Genomic DNA, 27021 nt, shown 5'->3' with positions numbered 1-27021 from the left:
TTTGATGCAGGCCTTTTAATATCAAGGGCATATAGAGAAATGCTCTATTACATGCTTCACATTATGAGAATAACTTTGAAGAATTTAAGCAGGTTTAGAAGAGAATGGCTGGATGGTGAGCTCCTGGAAACCACAGCAGATAAATGATGAAATAAGGGTAGCAAAACCACGTGCCAATAGCTTATGCAAATGAGGAAAGGGCTGGTGCCAGGCAATAGGGAGAGGTGGGGACTGTGGTGTGCTGTGAAGTGCACACCACCTCTAGACTTGGCAGTCTTACTCAGCTTTAGGCAATTGTCACCATGCAGTAATGTTGGTTCACTATTGCCCAGCTTTGTATTTTTCAAGAGGAGTTGGACATTTGCATTTTTTAGTTAATATTTCCCAATTTTTAAAATACTCTGTGGGCCAAGCAAAATCCCGATGTGGTATAGCTGTGGCAGCAGCCCGCACTTGGTAATGTGCAGAGGAAAGAAATTTGTGGTTCAGCTTAGAATAGAGTGGGCACAGTCCCACAAGGTAACATGAATTACTTAAGGACATTCAAATAGAAACTGAATAACTAGACCCAGAACCTGGTCCTTTCTCTGTATGTTCTTTGCCTTGTTCTATAACAGTAACTATGACCCTTATCAATTAGCTTCTCTCCAAGAAGCTGAGCAAGTAGACAATTAGTGAAATAATATTATCCGCCTAGTTGAAAGCCCATAGTTATAAAAAGTAAGCATAATGTTTCAGGAGCTTCCAGTCAAGATGGAGGCGTAGGCAGATATGCTTCACTTCTTCACACAGCCCAAGAAGGATAACAACCAATTTAAAAACAGAAAACAACTAGAACTACCAGAAAGTCAAACCGTAGGTAAGTCTGATAACCAAGGAGTTAAAGAAACATTCATCCAGACCAGTAGGAGGCATGGAGACAGGAAGCCAGGGAGCCGGGCAGTGAGGATGCAACAAGGTGGCGGCTGGCAGCCTGGGGCACACAGGGCAGCAGCTGGTGGAGCAGGTGGTCCCACACTTGCGTGCAGATAAGCCAGGAGGAACAACTGGGGAGCGAGACAGACTGTGCAACCCAGGATTCCAGCATGGGAAAAAGAAGCCTCCAAACTTGTGGCTGTAAAAATCCGTGGGGGTTGTGGCAGTGAGAGAAACTCCCAGCCTCACAGGAGAGTTTGTTGGAGAGACTCAGAGGGTCCGAGAACATACACAAGCCCACCCACCTGGGAATCAGTACCTAAAAGGGTACAATACACTTGTGGAAAGTGAGGGAAGTGACTGAAAGCTGGTGGAGAGCTGAGCACAGGGCACTGTTCCCTCTTGGATCCCTCCCCCACATACAGTGGGACCCCTGCCACAACAGCAGTGACGTGGGTTCCCCACTCTGGTGAATAACTATGGCTTACCTGTTACAACTTAACAGGTGCGCCAAGACAAAGAAATGTGACCCAAATGAAAGAATAGATCAAGACTCCAGAAAAAGAACTAAGCAACAAGGAGATAGCCAAACTATCAGATGCAGAGTTCAAAACACTGGTCATTAGGATGCTCGCAGAAATGATTGAGTGTGGTCACGAAATAGAGGAAGAAGTGAAGGCTATGAAAAGTGAAATAAAGGAAAATATACAGAGAACCAACAGTGAAGGGAAGGAAACTGGGACTCTAATCAAAGATCTGAAGCAGAAGAAAGAAAAAGACATTTAATCAGAATAGAATGAAGAAATAAGAATTTAAAACAATGAGGAGGGGCTTAGGAACATCTGGGACAACTTTAAATGTTCCAACATCTGAATCATAGGGGTGCCAGAAGGAGAAGAGGAAGAGGAAGAAATTGAAAACTTACTTGAATGAATAATGTAGGAAAACTTGCCCAACATGGAGAAGAAAATAGACTCACAAGTCCAGGAAGCTCAGAGGGTACCAAAGGAGTTGGACCCAAGGAAACACACACCAACACCAACTCTGTGGGCCGAGCGAATCATAATTCCATTACCCAAGGTCAAAGATAAGGAGAGAATCTTAAGAGCAACAAGAGAAAAGGAGATAGTACCTACAAAGGAGTTCCCATAAGACTTTCAGGTGATTTCTTAAAAGAATCCTTACAGGCAAGAAAGGGCTGGAAATAAATATTCAAAGTCGTGAAAGGCAAGGACCTACATCCAAGATTACTCTATCCAGCAAAGCTATCATTTAGAATGGAAGGGCAGATAAAATGCTTCCCAGATAAGGTCAAGTTAAAGTAGTTTATTATTATCAAGCCCTTCTTATATGAAATGTTGAAGGGATTTGTCTAATAAAAAGAAGAATATCAAAACAAAGAATAGTAAAATGACAACAAACTCACAACTATCAACAACTGTACCTAAAAACAAAAACAAACTAAGCAAACAACTAGAACAGGACCAGGAACAGAAATGGAGATCACGTGGAGGGTTATCAGCATGGAGGGGGAGGCAGGAGAATGGAGGAAAAAGGTACAGGGAATAAGAAGCATAAATGGTAGGTACAAAATAGACAGGGGGAGGTTAAGAATAGTATTGGAAATAGAGAAACCAAAGAACTTATGTGCATAACCCATGGACATGGACTAGGGGTTGAGAGAGAACGCTGGAGGGAGGAGATGAAGGGAGGAGGAGAAAGAGAGAAGAAAAAATGGGACAACTGCAATAACATAAAATGTACACACACAAAAAACTAAGCATGAAATAAAATTGTTCTGTTTGGGTCTAGGTAGTATGTACTTTTTTTTGAAGAATGATTACTGTGTGAAGGAAACTACCCAAAGAAAAGATATTGGATCTTGAAGATCTATGTTATGGCTTTCATTTTGGTCCTGTGTTGAACTTTGAATTAGATAATTTTTTTTCTTAATAATGAAAAACAGTTGGATGCAAGAGAGGAGTAAAAGGGAAAATTTTCCTAGTAGTGTCATGAAATGCCATTTGTTACACGTCGGGATTGTGTCCAATGCTCGATATGAACACATGTGAAAAGCACATTACTCTGGTGAATGTGTCATCTGAACGTCAGAGAGAGATTCAGAAGCGTCTCTCGGACACTTGCTCTGGGCGTCAGAGAGAAGGTTTCATGCTGGAGTCGGGAAAAGGCACAGCCTTGTTACAGGGATTGCTGAAAAACAAACACATGGTCCCCTCCTGAGTGCCCCCAAACAAGAAAATCCATTGACACCCACAAAGATGTGAAATGGAAAACTGTCTCAAGGAAATATGCTGTTTTTCTTATGGCAGTGAGTTCCTTCACTCCTCGGAGCAAAGTGACCAGCACAGCCAAACACTTGGAACCCATAAGTAAGGGCTTGAGACCTGCAGGTCCTTGTTTAGATACATGTGTCAGCAATCTGGAACAGCCTTCACCAGAATGATTTACTTCCAAAAAAGAAAAGAGAGAACAAAAGAGGGAGAGAGAGAGAGAGAGAGATGGAGGAATGTAAACTGAGAAAACACTTTCCTAATAACTTTATAATAACTAAAATTTTTAAATTAATGTGGGAACTATATGGCATTTGTGAGTCCTGTGCAGAGAGTAAAATGACATTTTTTCTTTTTTCCAGTTTTACTGAGAGAAGGAGCTGACGTCATCACTGCCGGAGCTGGAGGTGCACAGCACGATGCTGGACTTTGACACACTGTGGCAGCAGCGTGCGCCGTTACTGTTCACTTGTTTTCTTGCTTGTTACGGCAATTGTTTATTGTAGCAAATTGGTACAATATGAAAAACAAGTCTTACTTTTCCTTAATCCTGGTATTTCACAAGGTTATTCTAATGTGTACATTGTTGTACCCTTCTTTTTTCATAAAAAAGCTACATGAAATTATTTTCCCTTTCCATAAAAAAGTTATTGTCCCAAAGCTAGGAAATTTATCAGCAGTGTACAGAACACACAAGTATCTGACTAGAAGAAATAAAAAAACAAACAAACTAACAAACAAACCCACACTGACCAAACACGTGGAGAAAACCTAGAGCTTCTTCCAGGCTGCCCTTGCAGAGCTGGGACAGGTTGCAGGATAAGGTAGAGTGTAACTGGGAGGAGTAGAGGCAGAGGGGTTTTTCCAGCTGTAGACACGTCTGAGAGGGAACGCAGATTCAAGGACAACTGTAGTTTCCTGAGCTAGCCCTCATGTTAAATCAGCTGGGTTATTCGTCCACAAGAACCTCGTGAAGTCAGTCTATCACCATCCTCCTTGGCAGCTCAGAAAACAGATGCCCAGAGAGGTTAGGTGCCTTTCTCAGGCCACTGAACTAGCCACATGGCTGAGATTTGGATTTGTCTGTCTGCAGAGCCAGGGTCTTAACCGCTCTGTTGGGCTGCCTCTAGCAAATGTAAAAAAAAAAATGTGGCTGAAAGAGCAAAAGTCATGAACAAGTGGAGAAGGAAAGGGAAAGGAAGACATACCCTCTAACTGGAGAGGAGAGATGAGGTTAGTGGGATAAACAGTCAGCTGGACTCTGAAGAAATGGCTGATGGCAGGGAAGTTCTTTATTTCTTACCTAAGAACTAGAAAAGATACACAGAGAGGGCAACTTGCGAGTCAAGAAAAGGAAAAAGAGTCAAATGGCTTGTGCCAGAAAATCCATCTCCACAAGTCAGGATTACGATAGAATTGCTGAAAGAGGAAAAGCATTTCTAAGCTGGACAGGTGTGCGGCTGCTTTTTCCAAGCCTGTGGAGAAGAGACAGCCCACGCGGGGTGGGGAACGAGGGCGCGCTGCCTGAGTGCAGGTAACAGGAAGTGCTGGGCTTGTGGCAAGCCGAAGGCTACACATCTCGTCTAAAAGGTGGTTTGAAAGTTGTAGTTGATCTGGACATGCTGGCTAGTTTTGCCAGACCTGTTGTTTTAGAAGCCAGAAATGTGTATATTTATGTGAAGTTTCCAAACTGTTCAATGGTGGCCACTAACTCACGTGAAAAACACCTGTGTGGACTGGTCAGAAGATTTAAATGTGGCCCATCGCTCACCAGTGGGCTACTTAGGCCTGAAAGGCCGACTTTGCTTGTGCTGCTCACCCCATTCGAACATTTTCTCCCCAGCCCCTAGCTTTGTCCACCTGCCAAACACCCGTGTCCGTGAACCTGGCTCAGATGTCGACCGCTCCAAGAATTTCCCTCTGAATCCTTCTCCCCTGAATGTACCCGGTACTCCCTCCTCTCTGGTACTTCGCACATGTGCATTGTGCTTACTCAGTTGGCATGATTTTCTTGGTCCGTCTCTCTGCTTTTCTAGCCTGTGGGCCCTTTGAGGGCAGGGCCTGTCTCTCCCTCATCTCTGTAAACACAGGCCTCAGTGGGGAAGCCACAAGTTGCAGGGAGAACAGGAGAAGGAGGAAATGACTGGCGTATAAAACAAGTCAGGACGAGAGTACCCGAGAATACGGTTGGCGAACACGGTTGAACGTTGATTACAGGATTTTTGCAGCAATTTTGCTGCTTTAAACTGCACCGGTAACTGTTATAAACCCAGCAAGACACAGGTGCTACAACGAAGAGTGAGAAGAACAGTAAATAAGGCACAAGGTGAAGAAGATGGCAGGAGAGGGCAAAAGGAGGGCAAAGACCGAAAAGAGAAAAATGGCAAAGTGTTTCTATCAAGAAATGCCTTAGGAAGTCTGAACTTAGAAAACCATGTGTAGGGCCCTGGCTCGTGTAGCTCAGTGGATCGAGTGCGGGCCTGTAAACCAGAGGATCACAGTTCGATTCCCAGTTGGGGCACATGCCTGGGTTGCAGGCCAGTTCCCAGCAGGAGACGCACGAGAGGCAACCATACATTGATATTTCTCTCCCTCGCTCCTTCCCTTCCCATCTAAAGATAAATAAATAAAATCTTTAAAAAAATCTTTTAAAGAAAGAAAATCATGTGTGGGTTGTAACAGATGGAATTGGGAAAAAACACGCACAAAGAATTACAATCTCAGAGCTACATGTAGTGAAGCTCCTGGCACATACTGGGTATTCAATTGATTATTGCTGCACAAATCTAGCAACAGGGACATACAAAAGTGAGCAGCGGATGGGGAAAGTAGGCTGGAGGTTAAAGACGATGATGAAAAAAGAGGGAGGGTCACGTAAGTGCAGGGATAACAATAGGTATTTATTATAAATCGATACAAATTGACACAAAGTATGTAAATGTGGTTGATTTTGGAGTGCAAAGAATTGTAAATATGCATGCTATAAAGATGTCCTTTAAAAATAAAATGCCATTTGAGGGCAAAAAGAGATGATAGATGAAAAATGCTTTGGAAATGGAAAAGTATTGAACAAAAGGAATCAGATATGAAAACTCTGGATTTGCAAAGCATATAATAAGTTATGGGGAGATATGCACATTAAAATATTGGGCTTCAGCATATAAAGAGAAGCCCCAAACCTAAGGGTTTCCTTTCAGATCATGGTAGGAGGGGCAGGAGAACGGTTGTGCTCACTTCCATAGTTCTGCTCTGCCACCGTCTAGAGGCGGGACTACCTACCCACATCTGTTTTCTCTAGGAGAGTGGGGATAATAGTATGCACGCCTCCGGGGGCTGCTGTGAGGACTAATTAAGACAAGACATGTAAAGCACTTGGCACCAAGCCTAGCACTGCAAACACTCCATAAATGCCGACTGTTATTATAAACTCCTTGACAGGAAAGTCAGGGAGCAGAGCAACTTAAAGCATCTCTATAATTACATGAATTGTGATAAAACAAGTTAAACTTTTGCTTGGTTTTCTTCTAAATTGGATTTGGTAAGCTAAACACGATTCTCTCTGTATCTGAGAGCAGTTGCTAGGAGAAGCTGGCAAAAGGCAATAAAGTGGTGAACTCAGCCATTGTTCCTAAAATAACATGACAGGAGATGGGAGGCCTTGGAACAACTTCTTTTCAGAGGGAGAATCAACTTCCCAAATGAGGAGCCAGGCCAGGACGCTGATGGTGGCAGGGGGTGGGCCCAAAGCAAGGGGTGCAGATGCGGCACCAGCAAACAGCGGGTGCTGGGCCCCTGGGACCTCCTCGCTGTGAAAAATGTATAGCTGGGGATCATGTGCAATTATTTATGGAGCTATATGTTTATGCACCTTAATAGGATAGTTTTAACTGGATGTTTGAGGAAAAGACAGAACAAACTATAGACATGTACCCATCTTACAGGAGGAAAAAGAAATGTTGGAGGAGACAGTTTACACAATAGCCAGGTGCACAGGTGTGAGGTCTGCACAGGTGTGATGTCCACACAGCTGGGATAGAACCGTTTACGTGATTATCAGCCTAATGACTCAAATGTGCTTCTCTTTCCAAGACTCTCTGTCCTCATCTGCAAGATGAGACAAACACTGTCTGCTCAGGAGAGGTCTACCACGAGGCCGAAATGGGACAGAGCTTTAAAGTGCACAGTGTACTGAGTGCTCTGTGAAAGGCTCACACTAGTTGTTCTGACACTACTATTCACAGAGGTGGGAAGCAGTCAGTTTCTCAAGTATTTGTACGGAGTTCTCATGTACTATGCCCATAAAAACAATTTTATTGAATTGATTTCTATTCAAGTGTATTGTACTTCGTTTTGGTACCTATAGGAAAGTTTTAATATGAGGAATGCATATGCTTTTGTTAATGAAGCATTTGTGGTTAATTAATTTTTATTCATTGATTGATTTTAGGGAGAGAGAGGAAGAGAGGGAGACAGAGAGAAGCATGGATTTGTTGTTCCACTTACTGATACATTCACTGATTGCTTCTTGTATGTGCCCTGACCAAGGATCGAACGGCAACCTCGGTGTAGCAGGACAGTGCTCTGACCAACAAACTATGTGGCCAGGACCTTAATTTACTCTTTTTTTTTTAAATCAATGTATGGTTGCGTTTGTGCATCCCCTGCTGGGAACTGGCCTGCAGGGAACCTGCCTGCAACCTGGGCATGTGCCCTGACTGGGAATCGAACCATGATTGTCTGGTTCTCAGGCCCGCGCTCAATCCACTGAGCTACACTAGCCAGGGCCTTAATTTACTCTTGATCAGTTTAAAAGGGTGACTCCTAACTCCTTTTGGGGCATGCATTTTGCAGGGTTAGTTACTTTAGAAAGTAAAAGACATTTCCAAAACCTCTGGCTTAGGTTGATAGGTTTATGGCTAAATCAACAAAGGGTGAATTCAGGTTATGAAAAAAGACGTATAATCCTTCTCTTGCATAAAGCACCTCATCCCCTTTATTTGTTTTCTGTGTCTGCTTTTGCATACATTTTTGTGGTAATCGGAAGACACAGATTTGGTGTCTGGCAAATACTTATAAAATATCACCCCCGCCCCCCCAAATCACTATTCATGTGAAGCTCTCAAGAATGAGAAAGGTCTGTCGAAAACAGTTCCAGCTGTGAGCAAGTTTCTATTGTCTGCAGCTTGGATTCTCCAACTACTTACTTTTTGGTCTGTGTTACTCTTCTAGATGCTGTTTGTGACATAAGCCAGCTTCAAGTGGTTACACTTTATTTGGTGAGAAATACCGAACAAATATAAGCCTGCCAGGTGCTTTACCTAAGTTTCTCCCAAGAAAACCACAAAGTGCCTTTTATGGGGTCATTTAAATGAGTTACACCAATAATAAGCAGTGAGATTTACAAATACATATCGAATGACTCTGTTTATTCATAATAAGTACGGCAAGTAGGTATTCTAGAGGTTGCTAAATCACATGCTAAGTGCCTCAGCTGTTTGAGACTCACCAAGTTTCTTTCCTAATGAGAAACAGATAATGCTGGCTGACAAGAACGCGGACCAAATGGTCCCCACTGGCCTGATTACAACAGAGGGGAGAACGTGAGGCAGAGAGAAGATTCCGAACATGAGGCACTTCAAAATCAAAAGCCTGTGTAGCTCCTGTGTTCCAAGGCACAAACCAAACTCTTCTCAGCATACATTTAAAATTGAATTCACATCTGACCGTACCGCTTTTGCAAGCTTCACACCATGCTCGTAAGTGAGAGGTTTTTCTTTCATGTACAGCAAACGGGCCAAGGTTTTGGGGTCATCGCGGAGATCAATCTGACAAAAAACACACGCGTGATAAACTCATTCTTTTCAGGCATGACCAGGTATTTTAAACTGTGACATAACAGAGATCCTCCTCCTCCCCTTAACATCTATGAAGTTGCCAGATTTTCTTTAAGGAAGCCCATATGCGTGCCCCTATTATGTCTACAAGTTAAAGCAGCTTCTTTGTAAATGTATATGCATAAGGCTTTTCTTGTCCTCTCCCCCTCAAAGCAGTTACCCTGGAAGCTGAGGACTTTCTCCAATGATTCTGTGGCTGTCTCAGCTGGTTTGGGAATTTCCTATTTATTTCTAGAGCATTCTTACAGGGCAAACGAGATCAGTCTTACTCCCTTACAGTGATGCTCATTTGATCCCAAACTTTACTACTCATTTTTAGTGGTTACATCCTGGTAAAACAGATGGACTTTGGCTTTTCTAAACCAAACCTTTACCCTCAATGGAATGAGGTTTGCCACCGGCGTGGATATTCTAACAAATGTGCCACTGGCTCGGCAGGCAACTCCCGAAGAGGAGCTTCCAAAGGGTCCGCTCAGGGAGTGAGCATTCAACTTTCCAGAGGCAGAACTGCTCTGAAAATAGCATGTATGTTTGGATTAGGCTTTCTCATTTAATTAAGTATTTTAGTCGCTTTAAAATCTTACTGTGTATGGGAGCCCACGCATCCATGGATGGGTGTGACTGTGGGTCCGTGCAGGCTTGTGCTTTAAAGAAAAACCAACACATTCACGCACTAGGGTCCTGTTTATGAGCACATTGTTCAGCTTTACTAATGTGCAGCTTTTTGGTTTTTGGCTTTAATTGTTCAACTTAGCACTTGAGTTGTATAGAGATAGATGTTCGCACGTCCCATAACGTAATTTGGCGGCAGGGTATCTGGGCTGCGTCAATACGGCCAAATGTTATTATTATTGGGAATCAAGGCAAAGGGCTTCATTTAAACAAATAAGTAACTTACAGATCAGAATCATCAACTATGTTATTATTTATAAATGTGTCAACTCTATGACCATATCTTCTCTAGAAAATATTTTTACTTTCTTTTATGTTTTTTAAAAACTTTATCTTTGTCAAGCAGAATATACAATGAAGAATAGAAAGCAGCAGCCTATGAAACAGACAACAGGGCCCTTCGGTATTTTTTCTTTCTACGTCTCTGGGAGAGTCATTTAGGTTTAAACACAGCAAAGAGCAAAATCTATTTAAAACTATATACATATATACAAAGTTGGAACAATATTTAAAATCTCTGTGCAATTGCTGTTGGAAATTCAAACAGTGGGCCTTCATTAGCTTTCAAAACACTTTTAAAGGCTTTTACAGTTGCGGTTTTGTTTCTCTCGTATATCTGTCTTCACTTTTGTTCTAAGTTCTGGAAGGCCAAGGGGCTTGAAGGGAATGGAGAGGAGTGACTTTTCTGAATTCCCTCCCCAAGAGTGTTACTGGGGAGTTCTTGTCATACTGTGACCATTCTAATTGCTGGGGTTATTTTACATTCGCACCCACTTTGTGGCTTTCAAACAATCATGGATTTCAGATATAAAACATGTTAGGTGACGGGAGTAATTGACATCCCCACTTCAACCCTCTGGCTCAGGGCTGCAGACGGGTGCCTATTTCAAACGTTACTTTGTTATTTAAAATAAAAAGCCAAGAGATTATTTTTTAAAGGTCACACCAGAACCTCCTGCCTCACATTAGATAGCTCTCCTTTCTTTTCAACTATGGCTAAATAATTATGCGGACCTTAAGAACAGGCTGTTCACGGGATTGGTGTCTCTGAGATTCCATAGTGTTTGGTAGAGGAGGGTGTTCAAGGGATCCCTGAAGGCTCTTCCCCTTTGCCGCTCTCCCCCATGCCCCCCACCCTGGCCCTGCCAGTGCCCGCCTCTTATCCAACCTGGGTTCCTATGAGGACATAAGGCACATGAGGCATGCAGTCCTTCAGCTCCGGCACCCATTCCTCCTGGACATTGTGGTAAGAGGCAGGATTGACGACCGAGAAGCAGATCAAAAACACATCAGTGTTGGGGTAGGAGAGAGGCCTCAGCTGGTTGTAGTCCTCCTGTGGGGAAAGCAAAGAGTTTGTGCAGGAAAAGCCTGAGCGAGGTGGGTGCCCTGTGTTCAGGGAGCCACACGGGCAACCTTCCACTGTGACCCACTCCTTCCCCTGCCCCGGGGAAGCTTCCTTATATTACTAAAAATTAAAGAGCCATCAGTTAGAAAAAACCTTTGTGTTGTGTAAGGAGATTATAAATTGCTCTCTTTTAAGATACACTTTCAGAAATATAGTTTTAATAGCTTTAGTGAGGTAATTTACATACCATAAAACTCACCCATGCAATGTGTATAATTCAATAAGGATTATTGCAATTCTACTATCATGTTGAAACTGTGTTGTATTAAATATGGATTTAAATTAGTGGGCCATTGGCCAAGGCACAGGAATTCTCTCCTTATACAATTTTAAAAAATGGCATTCAAATTCAACATTATAGAAAAGCTAACTAAAATGCAAATCAAGAGTTGTTGCCAAATCAAACACCACAATAGTGGAGGAAATATATTGTGCATGGGTTTAGAGCTCAGGATTTGGGATTTGTTTCTAAGTTTACCCAAAGGCTGCTGTGTGGCCTAATAAATAAAATGTCAGCTTAATTCTTTTCTCCTGAAAGGGTTTCAGACCAGAAGATGCTCTGGCTGGAGAGTTCCTGGTTATGTAAAACCTGCTATTTCAATAGAAGATTTTATATACTTTTATAGAATTTAAAGATTAAATTCTATAAGTAACATATAAGCCAAAAGTAATTTTATATGTATGTGTGCATACTTTTGCTACATATGTGTGTATACTATACATACCTACATGTCCTCACACACCACAATGATATGTGTTTACACACACCACACACACTTTATATATGTATACACACATGCATACAAGTACACAGGTACAACCAAACATATATGTTCACACTTATCACATATGTTTGTACATAGAAGTGGAGCAACATGTGAATTCACTTTTTAGGGTCCAGACTACTGCCCCTAACATTAAAAAATTATAAAATATATGCTTACTGCAAAAATGTGAACATTCCAGGTGTACATAGAATAGAAGTGACACTTTGTTATCATTTCCTACATGATCTCTAACAGTTATTTCCTCTCTTTCCAGAGGATGCTGCTACTTAATACGATTCTTTCATGTTTCAGGTGTACAGCATGGTGGTCAATCATGTATTCTACAAAGTGGTTCCATGACATTTCAAGTGCCCACCTGGCCCCGTACACAGTTATTACAATATTATTGACTATCTTTCCAAGGCTCTACTTTACCTCCCTATGACTATTTTGTGACTATCAATTTGTACTTCTTAATTCCTCACCCTTTTCACCCAGGCTCCCAACCCCCTCCCCCTCTGGCAACCAACAGTCTGTGTCTATGAGTCTGTTTCTATCTTGTTTGTTCATTTATTTTGCTGTTTAAATTCCATGTATAAGTGAAATCATAGGATATTCATCTTTCTCTGTCTGACTTAGTTCATTTAGCACAACACCCTTTAGTTCACCATTGGTTCACCCTCTAGGTCCACCAATTTTACCATGTTGCAAATGGTAAAATTCTATTCTTTTTTGATGGCCGAGTATATATTCCATTGTATATATGTACCACAGCTTTTTATTGTCTATTGATGGGCATTTTATATTTATATAGATATTAATACACATAAAGGTTTATGAAGATAAAATGATAATATAATTTGAATTGTTTTGCCACTTTTTAAAAACTTATTGTGTCCTGGATATTTTAAAACAGCAATGTCGCCATCTTTCTATGGACCCTGTTAATGTCTCTTTAAAAGGGGGTGCACACATACAGGGTGGGGCAACAGTAGGGTCACAGTTATTTGTATAGAAAAATGATACAATAATTGATAACTAATACTTCAAGAACAGACTCTGTGTTTCACATACAACTGTAAGCCTTCTGCTGCCCCACTCCATACATGTACACGTGTGGCTGGAAGGAAGCTCCTCAGGCTGTGAGGGGTGCTCGAGGTTGGTGGGCATCCATTTATCGATGGTTTAGCTATTCCAGGTACCCAGCACACAGGACTCAGTACGCATGCCTGCTACTATTCCTGCTGCTAGTGCTATTAAAACCTAAGCAGAGGTTTTCAGCCACCTAAACAAAATGCAATGCAAGATGACAAGGATGCTGAAAAATCCTAAAATCCTAAAAATAAAATTCTTTTTAAAAAGAATTAAAAAAATGAGTTACTGTGGGTCATTTACCATATTTCTATTAAAACAAATAAGTGGAGTTAGGTTCATTGCTGAATAAGCGTTGGTCATCCTGGGTAATCACTCTTAGCCGAGCTGCGCCCATGTCTGTGTGTCTGTGTGTCTGTGTGGTGGGAAGGGGATGGTGTGTATGTTGTTACCAGCCTCCCCTCTTCACACAGTTAGCTGTGAAAATGAGGTCTTGTCTCCCACAGTCTCTGAGCCTCTCTTCTTTCTCTCTGTGAGTAGCCCTGAGCCCTGATGCTAGAACTTCCCATCACCTACAGCTGTTTATGACAACACCCGCCCTCGGCCACTTGTTCCTCCATCTGGACTGTCAAACAAGCCCCACTTGTGCTCTGCCCACAGCAAGTGTTCCGTGAGTACTGTTGACGGATGAGCTGATGCTGGGTCTTCAGTGACTCGCAGCTGAACGCAGGGCTCTTCCATGGGCCTCTTACTGCGGTAGACTCGCCTGCGGAGGCTGAGAACATCGTGACGCCCCGTGCGTTAGCCAACCGCTTGCCTTTACCCACTCTCCTACTCCGGGACCGAGCAAACCGGAATCTCTGGAGAGTGGGCTGGCATGTCTGGGCTTTCTCACTTCACTGGCCTGGAGCTGAGAACCACTGACTGACTTACATCATCATCATCATCATCTTCACCAGCAACTGAAGATTTATCAAGGGTTTATTACTAAGGGCCGGGCATTGTTTCAAGCACTTAAATGCATTATCCTGTTGAATCCTCACCACTGGAAAGATGGTGAGGATTCAACCATCAATATCCACATTTCATAGAAGAGGAAGTTAAGCTTAGCAGAGGTTTGGTGATAGACAAATGTCACAGAACTGTTAAATATCAGGATGGGGTAATTAACCTGAATCCAACTCTAGCTCTTAATTGTGACCACATTATTTTCTTCAGAATTAAAGTGGCAGGTTAACCATTTTTTTCTTTTCTTTTTTAGCACTTTCTTGAATATTCAGTTATCCAGGAATCTTCATACAGACTCATGCTTTACTCAGGGATCTACGAAATTTAGAGAGCTTGGGGTATCGTCATCTATTTCACAGCCTGCATCTGTCAGACACTGCCGCCAGATGGCAGCAGACACCGCATATTTAAAATCTCAAAGCCCAAACAGGAAACACAATAGGGGAAAAATCTCACTAGATGATACACTCGGTAGGAGCAAATAGCTGGTAGTTTGAAAGGATCATGTTTATATTTGACTGTTTCCGCAGAAGCCATCAAAGGAGTCCCTCCGGCTGAGTGACTTCTGAGTGGGTCCTTCCTTGGGCCGTCCCGCTCTGCCTTCTGACGTCTCTGCTTTGCTGTGCTATTCCACTGGAAAAGAATTACTGTACTAATTGCCTCGTCTAGCACTGTTAAGGACGTGTTGTGCATTATATAAGGAGAATAAGAATCGGGAAGCTAGTTGAGGCAAAGAAATGAAAATATGGGAAATGGTTTAATATGGGAAAGTGAGATCGGTGAAGATTTTCTTGTTCTTTGTTAGCGCTCTGATGATAGCATAATGTAGAATATTTATCTGACTGAATTGGAAAAATACGATTTCAAGGCTGGAGGAGGTCTTACAGATCAGTTAGTGCAGCGGCTGCCAAAAGTATGGCCCCCGACCCGCAGCACTGGTATCGACTGGGAGCTCCGTCCACTCCAGGGCCCGCCTGGGCCTCCCAAAGCTGAGGCTCTGGGGAGGGGACTGCACCATCTCTGTCTCAGCATGCCTTCCAGGTGACTCTGCTGCAGCTCAAGTTTCAGAACCATAGGTTACTGAGCTTCCCTTTCACCTCAGCCAATTTTATAGTTTTAAGAAACCAAAGTCTAGACAGACTAAGTGATTGCCTTGGGACTACTGAGCCAACATACCTTCAAAGAAGCCTCACACCTGGGTCGGCTGGGCTCCTTTTGCCCCCATTTACCACCGGCTGCAGCTATGAACTGTGGCAGTAGGATGAGGGTTAATAACAGGAAGCATCCCCTGGGGACTCAGAGTCGGCAGTGGGAGGTTGAGAGATGCCTGCTGATAACTTAAGTGACTCTTTGTATGTGTGTGTGTGTGATGGAGCACATTTTGAGCCTAGGTTGGAGGCTAAGAGAGGGAAAAGGGCCCTGAGCAGTGGATAAATGGCGTAGCTGGTATTTGACACGGAGTGGAAGACCAGTGCTTGAGTGCTTCTTGAAGAGACAATGTTTTCATCTAAAAGAACAGCTCAAATGGGGCATTGGGGGATTTAAGTGGACAAAGAGGCTTGGGTGAGAGTAGGGGTGGGGAAGACAGGGGAGTGGGTAAGGAGGGATTTGGGGCAAGGCAGGCTTTGAGTACTTCCCACCCAACTTCACCCCAACGGCAGGAGAGTGTTTGGTTTGAAGGCAGATCTGGTGTTCGGGGACGACTGTGGGGACTGTGAGAAAAGTTCAGGCCTTGCTTCAGCATCAAATGTACAGGGGACGCGTGAAACCGCCAGAGCAGCCCTTCTCGGACTGCGTACATCTGCATCCCCTGGGACCTTGTTAAAGTGCGGATCCTCATTCAGCAGCAGGTCTGGGATGAAGCCCAGGAGTTGGCACTTCACACAGTTTCCGGGTCGTGCAGACACTGCTGGTCCAGGGACCACACTTTGAGTGGCCAGGAGCGTTGCTCTGTGAGCTCCTACCCCCTGTCCCGCCCCTGATCTCCTATCCCCGCCACGGTTAATTGGAAATAGAATTGCTTCCAAGTCTTCTTGGGTTTAGTGACATTTATCCTGGATTTTCAGCACATCTCATTTTCATGTTGTCCAATAAATACACTCCTATCTGTCAGGCTTGGTTTGGAAAATCCGGACAATGTACCTCTGACGACAGTGTAGCACAGTGCGTAAGAGCATGGGCTAGAGAGGCACGTGCTCTGGGTTCAAATCTCAGCCCTGCCGGTGACTAATACGTAATCCTGAAGAAGTTCTCTCTGCCTTGGTTTCCTTGTCTATAAAATGAGGTTGATAATAGTGCTGGCCTCATAGGACTCTTTATAAGTATAAAATGTGTCAATACTTATAGTCCTTTTAGAACAGAGTCTCGAATACAGTGAGCTCTTTCGTGGTCAGGAGTCCATCCTCCATCCCGAGTCAAAGGCAGCTGCTGTGTCCCGGCCCTCGCTGGGTCTCAGGGCTGAAACTGAAACGAGCTTTCTCTACACTGAGTGATAACGAGACCCACATGTTTACATGCTCCGGCTGAACCTCTGATAATGTTCTACTGATTCATTTTTCTTAATTAAGGGAAAAGTAAGACGGTGTCCTATGGTTACCTTCACCAATAACTTGTCTCATGGGCAAACTGCTTCCTAACCCCCAATTTGCACACCTCCCAAACCACATTCCGATGCATGTGAGCAAGAAAGGGTGAGTTTTCCGCCGAGGAAAAACACGTACTTGGAGGTTTTAGGCAAACTTTCCATAAAGGATTGACACCAGGTTCTGTGCTCCAGATGGCCTCACCGGGTGAGCCAATAACAAAGGGGAAGACTGGCGTCCTTCCACGTGGACCCTGGGTTGTCGGTAATGAACCCCAGATGCACTTGCCCCCTGCCTGGTCCCACGTATCTTCAGTACATTGGGGATGAGGGGCTTCAGAAATCAGGCACGGAGAAGACATGCCGTGTGCAGCCCTGGCTGAGGGGAGCAGCCGAGGGCCTTCCAGCTCCCGTGCTCTGACTGTCACTGGTGACAGCTAAGCTGCTGTGGGCCGTGGTTTCTCGGTGACAGACACCACTGAGTGCTTTCCCCGTGGGGCTGGTGTGCAGAGGACTCCAGGGGATTACCCTGCTGAGAAACCAGGCCCCTGACACCAAAAGATTCTTGTTCCTCCCTGGCAGGGCCACTAACTACCACTTTTGCAAATGTTGCCTTTGAGATATGCCCATCCTGGAGTTTGGCCTGAGAGGCCACGGTTCGAGCAGGGCTTTGCCCACACTGCTCCTGGAAGCCAGGGTGCAGTCAGAGAAGGAGGCAAGACGGCTTAGTACCACGGCTGGCTCCAACCCCAGATACTGAGCAGGGGGTGGGAGGGTGCCGGGCTCAGAGCTGTGACCTGGGAAAGACCCCTCTCCTCGTGGGGCACTCCTCCCCCGGCCAGTGCCCAGGCTCTGCTCCAGCATCCCCACCCCAGCACCTTGCTCTCACTTGGTCCCTCATGATGCACTCTAAACAAACTGGCCTGTGAGCACGTCATGGAAAAGTCGGCTCTCGGACTCCTTGTCGCTGAGCCAAAGCTCTGAACTCTAGAGATCCCTTTGAGAGAGACTTTCAGTCATGTGCTCCAAGGGACATGCGCCGAAAGGGATGAGCTGGTGAGACCTAAAGAGATCTGGTATACAGGCCTGGCCTCACTGCCTCCCCCGTGTGAGCTGAGGGCTAGTGAGCAGAGTCACAGGAGTTTTCTCACTTCATTGCCTAACCTAATGTTTGGAATTCTACCCAACAGATGAACTAGAGTTCTACAGACTTTGTCTTTGAAGGACTTCACTCCAAGTTCAAATATTAATGCGTTCCTGAGTTTTGGGGAGAGAGTAAAGTTGCATAGCAGCTGCCATGTGCTGCCAGCATATGTATGTGACTTTATTATAAATTGTCTTTAGCAGATGCCTGGCTGACTTGTGAAGGCTGGGAGTGGGTCTCAGGTGGGGCCAGTGGGGTTTGCGGTTGTGCCCAAGGCTGATGAGGTGCGGCCGAGAGGTGGAGACCAGGTCAAATGATTTCGTTCAGGGGTAACTTGGAGGGTAGAAATAGTTCCAAGTTCCTATCACTTTACCTTCCAGAGCCCTTGTGCTTCTTGAGGTTGCTTTCATCACCTCTGATCCCCAGTTGGCTCAAGACAAAGAAGAGAGACACTGCTCCTTGGTTTGTTCATGAAAGAAAGTCTAATCATTCACGGCAAGATGGAACTCCACAGCAGGGCTCAGAGACTTATTACTTTTTTTGTGGTTCAAGGAGCAATCAAGTTTGAGATTACTTCTTTCTTATTAGTGACTCTGTCCCAATGTGTATTTTTGAGTTGGTTACAGATGTTCCTTAGCCGTGTGGTTGCAGCAACATTACTGGACTGTAACTGAGGAGGGTGGACGAGTCTACCTGAGGCAGGGAATGGAAATTTTGAGACAAGGCTTCTAAATTAAATTTGTTACAAAGTCTTACTGGCAGAGTCATGGAACCATGGGGAGCAACTCGGGTAATAGTTATTTCTACGACCTTCGAATGTTAGGAGCTGTGCTTCAAGCACCAAAAACTTCTAGAGCAGAGCTCCTCAAATTTTACTGTGCATACGAGTCTCCTGGGGAATCTTTTAAAACTGAACTTTAGAATTTAGTAGGTGGGGCCCGAGATCTGCATTTCTGCTCAGATCCCCGGTGACGTCGATGCTGCTGGTCATGGGACCTCACACACTTTGAGTGACAAGCTTCTAGAACAGTGGTTCTCAGAGTATGGTGTACAGACCAGTGGCAGAATCACCAGGAAACCTGTTAGAAATGGAAATTCCTGGGCTCCACCTGTAGAATAAGGGACCCTGGGGCTGGGGCCCAGTGGCTCTTTATTTTTTAAATTTAAAATTTTTAAAATTTTTACAAGGCCTCCAGGTGATCCTGATGCCTGTTCACATTGGAGAACCACTGGTCTGCAGAATGAACTACCTGTCATCCTTCAGTGTAACAAATTCTGACATTTAATAATTCCTTCCTGCTGAAAGGTCTCCCTTAGGTCCAGCCTCAAGTCATTTTGCTTCATTACTGCATTTCTTTTAGGCTTTCTTGGAGTTCATCTTCTAAATGTCCTAATCACAGAATGTGAGGCCTAGAAGAAACTGTAAGACATGTTCCCATTCCTTTTCCTCATGTTTTATGGCCCTGTACGAACCTTGTCTATCTCTGAGCCTTCTAAGTAGCTGCTGGGAAGGATTAAAGCGAGAATTAAGTTGAAGAAATGCCTATAACCCATTTGTTATTATATTTTATCATCCCTGCCTCCTTTGTCAGAGGATTGGGTCATTCTTTAATTTGGAGATGGAAGACATTTTTTCACTGCCTTAGAGCTTCAACTCTTATACTAGTATTATTTAAAATTATTTTCTATAAAGGACAGAGCAGTGGGGAAGAAAAATTAAACTCTATAAGAGCTTTTAAACCATTTTATTGAATTTGAAATTAAATGGAGGCCTGGGGAGGTTGTCCTGGGGGCAATTAACACACAGAAGCTAACAACTGCCATGGATTTCAATAGGAGCAGGGGGAACGGACAGGTCTGAGGGGCACAGAGCACGTTCTAGAAGACAAGGGAAGCAGAGAGAGTCAGGCAATCATTCTTGCCCTATTAAACTGTTTAAACTGGATTTATCATCTATAAAATCTTGCTGTCAGGAAGAAGGATGTAAATTCCTCTGTCTTTAAGGCCGTGAGTCCCTGATGAAGGGGACAGCCCCATGGTTATGTGATTGAGTTAAGCACCTCCAGCCCAAAGAGCAGTATTCCCCTAATGCCGAAATACTTTCTGGTGCAGGAGTAGCCAAGTGTGAGCTGCCCTGAGCCCTTGTGTTTAGTTCAAAGGAGCCAAACCAGATTTCTGTATTGGGTGTCTGGGGGTGTCCTTTCCTAGTTGCGTGTCTTGGTAATGATGTGAGTGAGCTCCCCAGGTCTGGAGAGGAGCTGGCCCCAACAGTCATCTGCTGATGAGGGGAAACCGGATGCTCTGAGGAGCCTTGGGTCTCCTGCTAGATATTCCAAGTTCCCCACTGCCTAGACCTGCCCAACACCCGCCTTTGACATTCCTCGGGTATTTCTATAGTGGTCCTTGCAAATGCATACAGAGATCCCAAAGAAAATGCCACTTACTATTTTTTTCTAGTATAGAGCTTTCGAGTTGGGCAAAAAGACATATCTTCAGATAACTGTGAAAGAAAAAAGGCCTAGACAAATGTGTGACTATAAATAACAATTACCAGGAAACTCACAGTGGGAAAGAACATGGTCAGACATTCACCCCAAAGGACTTAAGATGTAAGACTAAACAACCTGCTGATTTTGGCCTACATTAGTAACCCAAGACATATGGTAACAAAGGGTCTATCAAAGAAATTGGCCCACAGTGATCAATTGCTTGACCATTTTCCCTGTATACCATGAGCTTGTAACGTTAGAAACTTTTCATAATGGAGCATAGGGTGTGAGGAAGGAAAAATAAAGTGGCATTTTCATCCAAGTAGAGCATGTGCTAACTAATTAAGTGTTCAGAGTTCTAGTTCATTGCCTTACACCATTGGTTGGCCTGGTTTTCTGGCTTGAAGAAATGTATCTGCCACAGTGAGAATATTTCAAAAATCTTAGAGAATTTAGAGACAACCTCTAACCATTCAGAGGTTGACTGACCTTCACTTTTGGAAAACATCTAGTTCTGGCTTTTCTTCCTCCCAAAACTTCGTCTTCTTCCTACTCCCTGGCTCCCCATCCCTTACCTCTTTCTGGACTTTTGCACAGGCAATTCAAAGAAAGATGGGCAAAGAATATTACAAGAAAAAATGGGCGAAACAGACTTAGTAATCCTAGATCTGGAATTGGTACAGGTAGGGAGAGTCTAGAATGGAGAGTCTTGGCCAAATATATTATTTGGGTTATTGTCAGTCATCAATCAGTGAATGAATCATTATTTGCCTATCAACACCTCAAATCATGTAATGGTTTAGTTCTTTATAATTATAAATATATTTTTTAAAGATTTTATTTATTTATCTTTAGACAGAAAGGGAAGAAGAGAGGGAGAGAAATATCAGTGTATGGTTGCCTCTCATGTGTCCCCTGCTGGGAACTGGCCTGCAACCCAGGCATGTGCCCTGACTGGGAATCGAACTGCAATCCTCTGGTTCTCAGGCCTGCGCTCAATCCACTGAGCTACACCAGCCAGGGCTATAAATATTTTTATGATATTAAGAATGTGCTTTGGTCGTCATTTGGGTAGACAATGATCAGAAGAGGTAATATCTATTGAATGAATCAAGATAATGAAAATGAGTGAAGATAATAATAAATGAAGATAAAAATGTACCTGTCCTGCGGTGTCATACAGTCCGAGCAAGTGCTGCTGGCCTCCCACTGTCACGGTAACTAGAGGAGAAGAGGAGAGGAGAGTCCATGAACACGAGCTGCAATCCGGAGCCCTCCCATTTCCGCCTGCCAGCATTTCCCTGGATGGCGAGGACAAGCGTATGCCTCATCCGTGTGCATTCTAAACCAAGTTGGCGGCGTGATTTCCAGATGAAAGACAACCTTGGGCTTGCATTTGGAAATCAGCGACAGTGAATGAGCTAAGCCAAGTCCCAATTTCTCAAATGAGAAGAATAGTATTGGGGCTGCTAAGGCACTCTGTAGGCTGCTCATTGATTTTTATTAGGCCCTGAAATATCAGGCTCATGAAGGAAAAGAATGCTGAGCTTATTCTTGGTGAGGTTATCTTCTCCTCCTTTCCTGTGGTTTGAGTCACCTTTCAAGACACTAGAATTGTGTAAACACTTTCTTAGAGATCTCCATTTTTATCAGTCTTTGAAATGTTAATGAAACCCCCCAAACAAAGAATATTAACCCACATGCATATTTTATAACCTATAAGGCAAAGCAAATAATGAAATGAGATGGAATTCATATTTATTTTAATAAGTTTTTTTTAAATTGAATATTCCTGTGCTTTAGCTCAGCTGATTCATTGCAATGATGAACTTTAGTTGAAGGAGGACATTGTTGGACAGGTTCAGTTTTACGGGCTTGAAGGGTGTACATAGAATGAAATGTGGAGGGTTTGATTTGCAAAGCAGGCTTACTGCTTTGTGAAGCAATTGTATCTGAAAGCGAGACGTGATAGAGGGATGCCAACCACTCTGTACAAGCCTGGAAATGAAATAAACTCTCAGTTTGAAACTAAACTGAGATGCAACAGATTGAATGCAAGATTAACACAATTCTCTTGGTGAATGGAAAGATCAAATTTAAATAAAAAAAATCAGTCTTTGGAAAAGAGAAGTAAAATAATAAAGGAGAATGTGTGATTTTTCTCAGTTTATTGGAAACTGTATAAATGCAATGTAAAGCTGATTTTTAAAAGTTGACTTTATTGGGGTAACATTGGTTAATAAGACTATATAGGTTTAAGGTGTACGGTTCTATAATATATCATCTCTATATTATATGTATGTTCACCATCCCAGATCAAGTCAGATTTTTGATGCTTCCTACTCTTAGCTGTGCAGGAAATGAAAGATAAACTAAATAAGCTATACTTCAAAGCCTATTTCCAACACACGCCAGCAAAATTCTCTAGCCTGCTGCTCAGAGTTGCCGATTTGGGACTGATTTTACTTTTGTTTTCAGGTTCATGGGCTACATGTATGCAAAGTACTTCTTAATGGCTCTTTCTTTGCAAAGCGCTTGTTTAAAAGCATTGCCTCCACAGACACTGGGAAAAATTTTTCTGTCTACTCAGATCCGCATGTGTTCAGCTTGATAACATGGCTGTAGCCATTCAGATGAGCTTTAAATGTGCATTTTAAAGTGGTGAACTGGCTCCATCCAACCTTAGTGACAATGCTGACAGAAGAGGGGATTTTAAGCATTTTTACTTCCTTTCAAATGTCAGCCTAGCAATGGAAATGAAGCTGAGACCACGCTACCTGGACTTCTTCGTCCTATTCTATCTTCCTCTTCCTGCATACTTTTGCTTAAAATTACAGCCAGATGTTCCTGAAATCCGCCTAAATTTTTAAAAAAGTTTTTATTTTATTGTATTTTCCTCCTGCCTAAGTTGTTCTAGTGACTATTTCCCTGCTTAGTCAAGGATCAGGACGAAAGGGAAGAAATCCAGCACATGAAATTTTCTGCCTCCAGCGAGCCGGGCCTCCTGTTCTAGAGACCGGCCTTGCACCTTGCCTCACACACAGGCCCAGAACCATCCGTGGTGTGAGCACCAGAAGCTGAGTCCCCTTCAGGGCTCTGCTGGGTACTGCAGACATTCCTCAGCAATGGCTCTGTGTGAGCTTGTTCAGAGAACAACATCGCCTCCCGTCTGCTTGCCCTCAGGATGCACCCTTTCCCACTCGGCAGATTTGACTGCGAGGATTGTACGAGAGGCCCAAGGCCAGCACCAGCCCGGGAAGGGTGGGCAGTGGGCTGAGAGTCTTCTTTCCCCTCTGGCCTTCCTTTCCTCCAGGGTTTGTCGAGCTCCTGGACCGCTCAGGATTTGGGAGTAGCAGGACTCCTGCCCTCGGGCATGGAGAGGAGCGGTTTACTGGCAAGGTCTGGGCGAGATGTAGCAAACTCCATCCCAGGGAAACGTGGAGGGGTGTGGGAGCTGGCAGTGGGTAGGACTGTGCGTGCGTACACGTGCGTATCTTGCACGTGCGTGCGGGGGAAGTGTGCGGGAACACCGGAGGGGCACTGCTGCGCGTGCGCACAGGAGCTGCTGGAGGGGAGTGGCGAGGAGCATTCGGAGGACGCGTCTGAGCTGAGTCCCGGAGATGGCCTGGAGTTACCCAAGGTGCTTGGAAGAAGGGAAAAGGGTGGCCCAGAAGCTACATGGGTTGCGCCGGGGGAGGCGGTACAAACGAGGTGGATGTGCAGGCTCGGGCTGTGATGGCGCACTAATTTAGACTTGACTCTCAAGGCTTTGGTAATGGAAGTCCCGAATTCTCCTTTTTCCCGAAGAAAGCAAAAAAGAGAAAATTAAAATAATTTCTGTGGGTTATGGCAAATGGCGACAGGAGGGAGGGTGACATGTTGGGGTGGAGGCCCTGCCGCCTTTCTGCTTTGCTGCACAGTGGCGTCTGCTTTGTGTGTTTGGCCAGCTCCGAGGGAGGAATCCCAAGCAAGGGGGCGGAGCTTGTGGCCCCGTCTCTGGACATCACTTCCCCACCCTAAAAGCTAATTTCGTCTTATTTATTTTTTCTTTTCCTTTATTTTTATTGATGACACTATTACAGATGTCCTCATTTCCCCATCCCCCTCGTTTGCCCTCCACCCCCTTCCCTCTGGCCCTTACCGGACTGTTGTCTGTGGCTGAGAGTTACACATATGTGTTTTTTGGCTGATCCCTTCACCTCATCTCTGCCCTTTTATTTTGTGTTTTATCGGAAAGAAGATAAGTGGATCACACAGTTGATGCTAGAGAACATCTAGGGACAGCCAGAGACAGATCCAATCGTTAATCACAGACTGCGGGTTGTCCAAATGGCTTTGCGAGTCCTTATCTTGGACCCGCAGTGGATGCGTTATTGTTGCCAACAGGCTGCAACGTCCTCTGAGGCCTCTCGGTTTGGAAATGAATCAGCCACAACAGCACAGAAGGCGGGTGTGCCCTAAAATGCTAATGGTAAAGGCAGTGAGGTTGAAAGAGCAGGATCTTTTAAGTCAGATGGTTCTGCTTGACAATCCTATCCGCTATTCACCTTCTGAGTGACCTTGGGGAAGTCACCTAACATTTCACAGCCTCTGTTAAAATGGGGATAATATTACCTACCAAAGCGCGTACTTGTGGGGAGGCAATTAAAGAGAAAATGCCTGGCATACAGCACGGCCCGTAGTGGGGGCCCAACAGTTGCTACTTCGCCTCCTTCAGCAACTGCTTATTGAACCTCTTTTAAGTCCAGACTGACTTGCCTACTAACTGTGCCCACTGACTGGCACATAGTGGGATCTTAATGTTTGTGAAGTACTAGTCACTTTCTACCCTAAAGATAGTTATTTAGTTCTTTGTATTCCATCTCCCACTGGACAGGAAGACCCCGAGGACGGAATTTCCATATCTAATGTCTCACGTACTACACAGCCCAGATCGTGGCAGATGTAGTGGATACTGAGTCCACAGCTCAGAAATGGAGCACCAGGGTCAACTCAGGCCGAGGCGAGTCCTCCAAAACACGCAGCATGAAGCTCCCTGGAAGACACCAACTGCTGGGAAGCGCCTGCAGCCAGCAAATCTGCCTGGCAGACAGTGGTCAGGCTAAAGTCCCAGATCACCTTCTATTCTCGGAGCTATTAGAGTTGTTTTCTGAGTGTAGAGAGGTTTTAAAAAGTGCGGGTCACAAGATGGCTCAGATAGTTCTGTCCGTAAAGTGTGAAAAGTTGTCAGTGACCTGTTAAGTATGTACAATGAAAGCCTTCTTGTCAAATCCTTTAAATTCTTTGCTGCTTTGTGCTTCTTCTTTGTGTAGATTGAAATGGCTCATTTTGTGAGTTGAAGTGAAATCTAAGTCATGGGTTCGATGTCTTGAAGCTCAGTCAGTTTCGCCCAGAGAGGAAGTGCCCCAGGCAGGAAGACCTAAACTTACTCCCCTCAGCACTTCAGCCACTTCACAGAACTGAGTGTCTTTTGCAAACCTGGATGAGGACGTGTTGGTTAATACCTGTACACCAGCTCAGCCCCCCAGTCTGGCCCATCGTCAGCACTAGGAACCTGGTTCAAAGTCCCCTCCTTGATGGGCGGTGGGCTGGCCAACTCAGCTGCCAAGAATGGTCTTTTGAAATCCATGTTAGGAATATATGATGACTCATGAAAACTCGCATGGTGAAAATGTCAGGCCCGTTAGGAATAAGCCCCCATGTGCCCTTCCGTTCCCAGCACATAGACAACTGTCTGCGTCACTCATGTCGAGTGTATTCTATTTGGCTGGTAGGATGAAGCAGACCTGACTAGGTGCGTGGATGTAGTACCATCAAGGTGCTGTTTTGGAGGGAGAAACACTGGATTACAGACATGGCATGAAATGGAATTTTAAGAAAGTAACATGGCTCTCATATAAATATAGGATGAGGGTACATCAAAGATTTATTAACTCAATAATGAGAGACCCAGTAAGATTATAAATCTTGTTCAAAGAGCGTTTTGAGGAGGTGGGCATATATACGAGGGGTGACCTCCAAACACCAGAATTACCTTCTGGAGGGCCGGCCCCTTGTAGTACAGACTTCCCTGCTAGGTGAGCCTTCTAGGAACCCTCTGTATCTCTACCAGCTGGTGTTGTTATGAGAGGCTGCATTCGGTTTCTGGGAATTTTTTTGAAGACTCTCTTAACACGTTTGCCCCTTTCATGATGGGTGGTTTATGAGCGCACTTGCCTGCACTGTGCTGAGTGTTTGGCAGTGTTTCACCAAAAACAGCATGACCCCTGTGCCCAGCTTTTCCTGTTTACCTGATTTCACCTTGAGCAACATTTTTTGTTTCCTTGGAGGAAAAGTCTTTCGGGAGTAAAAGGAAACATGTTACCAATGTGGAAGAGGTGAAATAAGAAACAGCAGAAGCACTAAAAGGCATGAAAATCAACAAATTAAAAAACTGTGTTGAACAGGGGGAAAAAAATCTCATTAGGTATATTACATCAAATGGTGGGTCCCTTGAAGGTGACTGAAGTTTAAGTGTGTAAGAATAAATACATAAATTGCATAAATACATAAATTTCATAAATAAATCCCAGGTATTTTGGGGTCCCCCATTGTAGGTACCTAAAAAGGAGAATGTTAGAATAAGATGGTTGTGTTCAATAGAAAACTGATTATTTTCCTATGGAAAAAGATAGCCTTTGGTGTTTTCTTTTATACTACGTAGTAATTATTTGCATTTCTACCCCCCAAAATTTACAAGTTAACATGCAACTTCACAAAGTTT

The 27021-nt window shown here is 44.1% G+C and overlaps 1 protein-coding gene across 1 annotated transcript in view; it reads right to left on the bottom strand.

Annotated features, from left to right (window-relative positions):
* Window positions 1-27021, bottom strand: part of RHOJ (ras homolog family member J) — an 81013-nt gene that overhangs the window by 1901 nt on the left and 52091 nt on the right. The window contains exons 2-4 of the mRNA XM_037126018.2: window positions 21421-21479; window positions 10941-11105; window positions 8936-9031 (exon numbers count right to left, since the gene is read on the bottom strand). Of these exons, the coding sequence (XP_036981913.2) occupies window positions 8936-9031; window positions 10941-11105; window positions 21421-21479 (320 nt within the window). The remainder of the gene's footprint in view (window positions 1-8935; window positions 9032-10940; window positions 11106-21420; window positions 21480-27021) is intronic.

Source organism: Artibeus jamaicensis, unplaced genomic scaffold (assembly GCF_021234435.1).
Source record: "Artibeus jamaicensis isolate MK-2021 breed Jamaican fruit bat unplaced genomic scaffold, CSHL_Jam_final contig_851, whole genome shotgun sequence".
NCBI lineage: Eukaryota > Metazoa > Chordata > Mammalia > Chiroptera > Phyllostomidae > Artibeus > Artibeus jamaicensis.
The sequence above is the reverse complement of the archived record's forward strand: the minus strand, read 5'-3'. Positions and strand labels throughout refer to the sequence as shown.